Here is a 9,693-nt window from a genome sequence, read left to right as displayed (position 1 = left end):
AAAATTAAGCTTTAACATTTATTTCTAGCTTTCCACATCTGTGTGCAGACAAGAAAATGATTGCACATAAGTGTAAGCAGTGCAAAAAATGTGGAAGTGAAGTCACAGATGTGCTAGAAACTTAACACAGAAGTCTGGGAAATAAAGCAATGGACAAATCAAAATAATCAGGAAAAAAGTAAAACCATAGGGTCAGAATTAGGAAGGGTGAAGAATGGTAATGCCCTCATTACTACAGAAGTTTTATTAGTGGCACAGATAGCACTTGTCAAACAAAAAATCCAATAGCATTGACTTTTATTCATTCATGTTAAGTCACCTGAAATGGTATCTGTTGCATTTAAATGCTCATTAATGTAAATGGCTGAACAAATCCATTTCAATGGATACTCAATATCCCACATAGATAAGTCACTTCAACACAGCCTCATGACAACTCCCACACCAAGACAGTACTTTATTTTGTAAATTTTGACCCATTATTACTCCCATGTTATGGTTTTTTTTTTCCCCCAGCTGTCAAGTGTACAAGGTGAAATTTTAGACAGGAGCTGCACCTGGAAAATAAACTTTTTAAACTCCATACACACGTTTCAAAACTGCTGGGTCCCAAGTCCGTCTATGAACTCCAGGGCTGCCAGTATCATGTGCAGCACATTAAAGCTACACTATCCAAATAGCTTATTAATTCTGCATAAATCAGGTCAAGCAATGTGTCAACCTGTAACAGACTGTGCACTTTAACTGAACATGGCAAAATATTCACTCTTTTGAACTTTACATCATCATTTGATGTCAAACAATGAAGCAAATCCCAACAGTATATACAAAAAACAGCTTTCCATTTACAAAAGATTGTTTCCCATACTGATGAATCCAGGCAGCTAACTCATTGGTTTATGCAACTTTATTGAAGAAAAATAAATCAATTACTAGCAGAGCTATTAGTTGATCACTCATCCATCGACAACTTGCATCATTTATTCAGTGCTATATTAAACAGTGTATTGGAAGATAGATTAACTAATAGCTCCAAGCCTCCTAACAATTTAAATGAAAATTACAAAATGTTTGAGACCCTATTTTGGAATACAAAGGGTGTTTGACTTCCAATTTCCATTCTCTGTAGAACAAGAACAGGTCATTCCTTTATTGACATGCATAAAATACATCACATTTTCTGTTCTGCTGATGCTATAAATTCAATACCAATTCTCCAGCCACATCAGTTATGAGCATAAAGTATATCATGTAACCTCAAATCTCTAACAGTGGAAAGGTTAAACAAGAATGGATGCTGCTAGAATAATGCTGCTTCCTTGGGTGTGACAACTGAGCATCCATCCCTCCCCTCAGAAGGCTTCTTCAGCGTGTTAGAGCACTGAGGAATGGTTTTAGTCTCATAACCAAATTAGAGTGAAGATATTGGCCACATAATACACATGCTCCATTTTTTAAAAAATTCTGAGTCTTGGGCAACTGTTCTCTTGTAACTACTTTACAGTTTCTAAAAGCAGTTATTGTCCAAAGCTGGAAGAACTTAAGTCTTCTCAGATGAGCATGTGAATGAATGGAGGGAGGTAAACAAAAAATAAAATTAAAAAAGATGAGGTCTGATAGGGGAGCAGCCGGATAAGAAAATCAAAAAAGGAACAGTAATTTAAAGTTTATTCCAGCTATAATGCAGGTTATTCTGACTTTAAGGTAGCATCACATGGCATACTTCTGAGTCCATTCCCGAGATATTCTGTTGTACCTGTAAATAAAAAAAGATGTTATTTAAAAAGTTAAAATTAAGTGAAAGAATTCCTAGTACTTTGAAGGGAAGGAAAAGATTTCTATTCAAAATACCTCTAGAAATCATCATGATGTCATCTCTAATGGCTATTAGACTAAAAGCCAACCAGGGAGAAATAGCACGGGTACTCAAAGCAATGTGGGAAATGTGAGCCTCACGCTTTGAAAGCAGCATTGCACTTTAATAAACTTAAGTGGCACTGACATTGAGAAGCCAACAAAAATCAAAGACCTTTTCTCTCCACCACCACTGAGCTAATAGTGCTCTATTAGAAACTCTAAAATCAGTATCTATTCTGACAAATGTTTACCATTACAAGATTTTATGATTATGAACATATGTCAGAAGAGCATACACAGAAATTTCCATCAAAGCCAGAACCAAATATTTACTAAAAAATTTTATTTGAATCCTGGATTTTGCGAAGTTACTTGGCCTTGCCTTAATCAGCAGAGAAAATAAAATGCCTCTGAGACTGAGGCAGAGGCAGAAGAGGAAGACACTGCACAGGGTGATAACAGTAATTTTCAAGAGGGGGTGGGTGTGAGTGGTTGTGTGAATCAGAACAACACGTGCTCTTTAAAGAAGTGTGGTAACTGGAGCTAACAAGCTCTACTGAGATCTGCTGAATGGGACTCCTCTGGAGTACAACAACCAGGACATCTTTGTTTAAAATAATCAACAGGTAATTCACACAGGGGCAGCGTTATTACTGAGGAAGATCATTAATATTGATAAATACTATCAATTTCTCCCTGAATTACATTCATGTCATAGGCTACTTACCCCAATAAAAATACAGCGATAAACCTTAAGAAATGATTTAATACCCAAAGGGCAAAGAACTTTTATATTTATATTTACAGTTTGAACTTTTAAAAATATTAACTACCTTCATTTCTAACAAAGAACTAAATATGGTTCAACTACTTTTCTAAACTTTAAGGTTGTTTTTACCAATTCATGGCTATCTTATTTAAGTACATCCTCTCAAAAAGCCAGAGCTTTACAACAAAGGCTTTATTTAGCATACAGGGAGCCACAAGTACAGCTGACATACTAATGCATGCTTGTCAGTAATGAACATTTAGTTTAGATGCTTAGGCTTAAAAGTGTTTTTTCCATATACTACTACCTCCTGGCAAAGTTTCAACTAAACCACCACATTCCATGAAGTATTGGTATAAAGTCTCAAACTAAAATTTAAACACCATAATAGTTTGAAAAAGATACTACTTAAATTTACACTTCTTACTAGTGCTATGTAACTGCTTTGCCATGCAATAATACTCTTAAGCAGTAATGATTACTGGGTATATACTTTCACACTAAACAGATCAAGCAGTTAAATGTATAGTTCTCAAAAACTGCCACATCTGTTACCTTTGTTAGTTGATACAGTGCCTTAAAGCATGCAGCACTCAAGTGCTGGCAATACCATGAATAAGCGCACCATAGAGTGCAGATCCTCTTACCCTACAACATAGCGTATTTCTCTGTCCACTCTCTTGCTAACCTATTGTACCTAATTGAACAAGTACACTTGGCATTAATTATAACATATGAAAGTTATAAGGTTAGTTCGAAAATAAATTAATTCAAATACTTGAGAAATTTAGACCAAATTTTTACAACAGGAATACTTTTTTAGATTCCTACCCTAAAACTTGAGAATAAAGTGACAAAGTATCTAACAAGTTAAGATAAAACAAAAACATTTAAAAGGGGTTATTCATTGTTCACATTAGCTAAAACCTAGTAAATTTTTTTAAAAAATTGCATTTCAATAACTGGCTCTCTGTACTTTTAACTATCTTACTAAGTATCATGTCTTCTTGGCATTGCCAAAACTTACAGCAGAGTTTAAGCCTAATTCATTGAGTAAAACCACTTTTTATAACATTTTCTTAAACTACTACTTACTTATCTCTGTCTGTTTTATAGATCCGTGCAATCTCTGGCACTAGGGGGTCATCTGGGTTTGGATCACATAGCAGTGAACAAATGGATAAAAGAACTGCAAGAAAATAAATGTCTGTAACTCAGCATTGGGAGTCTGGGTAAGTAAGTGTCAAGATTATTTAAAAAACACATATAACCGTTAGTCCTCAAAAGATGTTTACTAGCATATATTTTAAACTCAATGAGACTGTTTTACAGAGATTGTGCTTTACAGAAAGAAGATAAGCTCCTGGTGAATAAGGAGGGCTAAAGGTAGAGCTTTGTGGCATCAAATTCAGTGCTGACTAGCTATAAAACTACTGACAAACTCAGAAGTTTCTAAGACAGTCAAACCAAATAATGCCATATTATTTATTTTTTTAAAACAAGTATAAGTGGCATTAGAATTTAGCAACTTTCTTGGTACTCTGGGGGTGGGGGAGGGGAACTTTAGTAAGTATACAGGTAACGTCCATGCCGTATTTGTAAGGTATGATGAAAAAAATCCACTCTTTGTCCCTGGAAGTCTGGGCAAAACCTCCAGCCTGCTCCACTTAATGTTTTGTCTCCTTGAATGTCTAAGTTAGAGACCATATTCCCAGAGTACTGGTTAAATAAAACAATGCCAAAATCTCTTTAGTACTAAGTGAGCCTTCAGCTCTAGTTCTTACCCTGACCTGTGCAACATACCAACTTAGAAGATGCCCAGTATCGCAGAACACAGACCTCACTCATTCTGAGTGCCTGCTATGTACCAGTCACCATTCGAGATGGTGTAAGAATTTTATAAATGCTTGAAATGCTTGTGACAATCATTTAATGAAGAAAAACAAAAAGGACATAAAAAGACAACATTGTCACATCACTGACAGGAGCAAATATAATCTCAATCCTAAATGCAGGGGAGCAAATACAAAATTACAGAATAAATCTGACTTGGTTACACAGTAACTCACAGAAAAAAGGGTAGGGAGCTTCAGTTGTGACTGCTCGTTCAGTAAGTTAGCAAAATATGGCTGCCAAAAAAAGTTACTTTAAAAACAAAACACCATCTACTCATCTTATACGAACAGTTTTCAGTATTATTACAGTGCATTCCCAGCAATAGTAAAATAAAAACAAAAACTTGAAATCTGGTTAGGTATGAGAGCATGATTTGAAAATAAATTAGAATGCATCCAAGATGATAAAAAACAGAATTTTAAAATTCTAAAATTTTAAAAGACTTGAAACAATTATGGCAGCATTTGCCCAAATTGTTTTTGTTTCTCCCCCAAAAGTGATTCAAGTTTAATGAAAGTTTGGAATATGTTACACAGCCCCTCCAGGAGATTCGAATGCATTATATAAGCATAAGAAAGCCTTTATATAATGTCCTGCCTTAAAACAATCAAAAAAAACCCTTTCACTTTGCATTTACCGAACTCATAAAATCACTTTACCATAACCACCTTGGTAAGATACTATTATTTCAAGAAACAATTTGGGAAATGCTGCACTTAAGTATTGAGTTAGAAACTGAGAGTGCTTAGAGATGTGCTACCCTCAATATCTGAAACACTGTTATAATCAGCAACATTAAAAACGAATTCCGTGTACCTAAGAATGTTAAGCCAATACCAAAAATTGACAATTACTAGAAGGCAGACTTTCTTCTCATTAAGCAGTTCTGTGTGTGATTTAATTTGTGAGAGGAAGGTGACACAAAAGTCATCAGTCATTCATAAAGGAGAAAATGATGAAGAGAAATTTCATCTCCATCTGGAATATTTATGTAGAGGCTGGAACACCTGTTGGAGGTCTAAATTGGATTCCTATTAAAAAGCAGGAGACCAGAATTAATCTAGAGACCTTTCCAGTATTCTGTAGTTTTAGACTGCTACAATGGTTATATAATACCTGACTAAAGATTTGTCTAAAAATAAATACAGGAAAGCAAAATCACAATCTTCCTAGAGTAGAAATCTCAAGATTTAAAAAAGGTCAATTAAGTTTAGGTATATTTCAGCATCCTTGATAAAAAGGCAACAAAGCAAGTATGAGACAGGCAAGTGATTTGGGATTGAAAAGTAACAGAAGTCTACAAAAATAGATTCTGCTCTTTTGTGACAAAGGTATAACATATTAGGCAAATAATGTCCCCTCCATTCCAATTTGAATTTTAACTTCTTTTCACAAAATCTTTTTAATCAATACTGTTAAGAGCAAAAATGCTAAAAACTTTATTCCTTCCTACTTCTTACCAAAAAGTTAAAATAAAGATTCAGATAAGGAGACTAAAGAATGAAACACCTTTAACTATTAGAAAATCAGAGCAGCTCAAGACTATTTCACTAGAAGTATTTTACCTTTAGAAATAGTTAAAGCAGGAGACCACTGTGATCTTAGAATATCGAGACAAATGCTGCCATTACTGTTAATATTTGGATGATAAATTCTTGTTGTAAATGCAACCTAAAATAAACAAGAAACCTTTAGCCATTTCATTCAAATAAAATAAACATCCAAAACTTCAGTAGAAAACTTTTATGCCTTCCTTTAAAAGCCAAGCCATAATTAAAAAAAAATTCAAATTCCCAAAATATATTACATATACATAAAAGTACCAAATAATACAGAAACTGGTTTTTACATTCTGATCATGATCCCCCCAGGGGCTCCCTCTTTTTAATTAAAATGGCTTTGGGGCAAAAATTTCATTTTTGCAGTATGGTGGGCAGTTACAAATGTTATTTGGTCCTACCCATATCACAAGTATCAAAGGGCAATTTGAATGTTTTTAAACACATTCATTAAAAAAACAAAGAGCTCTTGGATGTAAACAAATTTTGTAGACCAGCTCATTTAAAATTTCATTAAGTTATATAGGTAGGTATTTAAGTCTGCATTTCTACTTACATAAAATATAAACTTGAATCAATCACAAGTGTTTCACCTAAAGGAACCATCACATTGCACCCATTAACATGAGTCATGACACTTACGTGATATGTCAATGTCCTACATGTTACCATCATAATTATTCAGACAGGTTGAATTTCTGTTAATGGCTCTGTAAAGTCAAGGACTATTTGGCTTTTAACACCTAGAAACCAATCACCTCAGTGCACTAAGCAACTCTTTTGTTAAAACCAAAATGACTGTAATCTATCTAACTGGGACAGACAGTATAAGCTGTAGCAATATGTGCAAATATACGATGAAGTCGAACATCTGATGCCTGCTATTAGGACACAATAGGGTTCGATGATCGATCTGTGTTAAGAATAAAGGGGAAAAAAAGCTTCCACACGATATACAACATTTAGAAAAAGGCAAATCTTATCCCCATTTTAAAAGTTCATATCAAGGTCTAATTCTTTTAACTGAATGCTAAAAGTCAGCATCTCTATCTCACTGACTCAATTCAATATATAGTCAGCCTCGATTACACAGAACCCTAATTTTTAAGACGGCTCTATTCCTCTGAAATAAAGTATAAAACTATACTAACAGATTTCAGGGGAAAATACTTGCCTTAGGTGGTTTGAAGGGGTAGTCTGTAGGAAAATGAATTGTCAGAAAGAATACACCGCCTTGATATGGGCTGTCATTCTGTAAAAAGAAAAGTATGCTTAACCTTGATATTCAAAATATTACTGCTAAATAATCTATGTAACACTTCTATTTTCTAAGCATTTCTCTAATAAGAACCAAAATTACCTACTATTTACACTGCAATAAACTAAATTCAGTTCTATTAATAGAAAAAAACAATCAAAATTCACTACACAGTAATGAAACCTAATTTACTTAGATCCAATTTTACATAAGTCGCCAAGTTTTATAAAAAATTACCCAGGAAGTGTTTGAGATACCAATTCTCACAAACGAAAAAGTACCCTTAGCAATGAAGTCTACATACAGTATCATGTGTCAGACTACAATTGAAAATTTTAGACGTGTAGAATGTTTGTAACAGCCAAATATGTGCAAATGGCTTTGCATCTGAACAGCCACTCTGCGCAATGGCAAACCAAAACGTTAGCTACTCCAGGGAGTACACAATTACCTTCGAGAGAAGCAGAACAGAAACAACAGGTCTTTTAACAAAGTTTTTCTTTTTTCATTTTAATTTAATCACTACCAGAAAGATAGATAAAAAATTTATTCCTATTTTATGGATCACTAAAATGAACATTCCTATTTCATGAACGGGCCTTAAAGTAGCTCAGTCTAGTGTACAAATGGCAAATGATAGAGCTAAGATTCAAACATGTCTTCTGAAGACCACTTAACACTAATCAAAGAATGACAAAAGACACTGATCTAGTCGAGAATTTTAACATAATAAAACTGCCTAAGTTTTATTATGCAAAGAGCCAACCTGAAGACATTTTTAAATTTATAGGAATGTGGTTATTACCAACATTCATTCCTCTCCATGAGAAAGGATGTATACATAGAGATATATGAGCCTCTTTCTTTGCCAATTCTGAATGTCAGGCAAATAAAAAAAACTTTCACAGGTCTGACAGTTCAATGTAGCTCACTTAATCCTAACTCTTCTGTAAAATAATTAAACATTAATTCAATTAACTTAACTTTCTACTATGTGCTATATATGTAAGGGACTCCAAGAATAATTCTTCATCTTGATATGCTGATACTCTAGTACAGATCAAAGGAGACAGGTCAATTCATTAATGAAGAATCAGGTTCAAAGAAACATACAACTAGTAAGTAGAAGAGCTACTATTTAAATTGAGCCCTTCCAACTCCCAAGTTCATATTTTCTACAAAATTTTAATTAAACAAAATCTAAGACTGTAAACTGTGTCATCTAAGAACTGTAGAAAACAAACCAAACCAAGGCACCAGAATGTGATCTGAGTTTAATATATCTTTTTAAGATAATATAGCTAAATTGAGAATAGATGCTTCAAGTAACGTGCACTTTTATATAATCAGATAGTACAGAAGATGTGTGTTTACTGTGTGCGATTAACCATCTAAGGGTAGTCCTAAACATTAAAGTCTTTACAACTAAAAATTCTGGAAGCTCTGCTTAAGCTTTAATTTCAAGTTTCATACAATCAAGTGGTATATCTGACTGGTTCTGAATAATGGCAATCCACTGAGATTTAGGCAAAGCCAAATTTTCTTTCACCTGTTCAAAAAAAGAAATTAAGGGGAAAAATATTTCAGTGCTACAATTTAACACTAAAATCCCACCGTATCAGAGGAAAAATTGTAAAACTACAAAATTTAGAGGTAACAAAACTAGGTCATACAAGAAATTGAGGCCTTATGATATCAAATTAACTTATAAAGTGGCAGCAAACTATATCCTCCCCTGCAAAAAACAAAAAACCCACCACAGACAAAAAAGAACCCCAAGCAAAAAGGAATACTTTGACCAGCAAAAAGACCCAAATCTTGCAAATCCAGAATTTACATTAGATCTAGATCTCTTCTTTAGAAACCTTCTGTCCTGGTTTTGTACCCATCAGTGCAAGCTGCTCCCTCTCAGCACCTGTCACTCCTCTGTAGCAACCAGGAGATGTTGGTTCCTTACAGATCCATTTTCTGGCTCTAACTCCAGGCCCCATGTAAAGTTTGCAAATTCTCAGATTTGTCTCTGGTGTAATTATTCATTCTAGGGCTTATATTCAAATATCTACTGAATATTTCTACTTAGATATCTCATTTCATATCCCCAAAACATTAAACTTCTTTGTCTCAATCCCATTTTTCTTGTTTACCAATAGTAAACCACGAGAGAGCCATAAACCAGGATCTCCTTGCTGATTCTTCCTCATTTCCTCAGGAGTCAGGTAGTCACCCAATCTCAAAGATCTTTAAAATTTCTTGAATTAGCCTCTCCTTTATGCTCACTGCCAATACTACCTTAGTTCATGATGTTGTTATCTTTTGCCTATGATTATGGCTATAGCTTACTACTAACATTCTTG

The 9,693-nt window shown here is 34.2% G+C and overlaps 1 protein-coding gene across 2 annotated transcripts in view; it reads right to left on the bottom strand.

Moving 5' to 3' along the window:
- Positions 1 to 275: 275 nt before the first annotated feature.
- UBE2D3 (ubiquitin-conjugating enzyme E2D 3) overlaps positions 276 to 9,693 on the bottom strand; it is a 33,688-nt gene continuing 24,270 nt past the window's right edge. For both annotated transcript variants that reach the window (XM_012655375.1, XM_012655374.1), the window contains exons 5-8: positions 7,256 to 7,333; positions 6,088 to 6,193; positions 3,722 to 3,815; positions 276 to 1,756 (exon numbers count right to left, since the gene is read on the bottom strand). In XM_012655375.1, the coding sequence (XP_012510829.1) occupies positions 1,711 to 1,756; positions 3,722 to 3,815; positions 6,088 to 6,193; positions 7,256 to 7,333 (324 nt within the window). In that variant the 3' untranslated portion in view covers positions 276 to 1,710. The remainder of the gene's footprint in view (positions 1,757 to 3,721; positions 3,816 to 6,087; positions 6,194 to 7,255; positions 7,334 to 9,693) is intronic.

The sequence above is a fragment of the Propithecus coquereli genome, unplaced genomic scaffold (genome assembly GCF_000956105.1).
Source record: "Propithecus coquereli isolate 6110/MARCELLA unplaced genomic scaffold, Pcoq_1.0 Scaffold475, whole genome shotgun sequence".
Lineage (NCBI taxonomy): Eukaryota > Metazoa > Chordata > Mammalia > Primates > Indriidae > Propithecus > Propithecus coquereli.
Note: the sequence above shows the minus strand (reverse complement) of the source record. Positions and strands in the feature narration are given on the sequence as shown.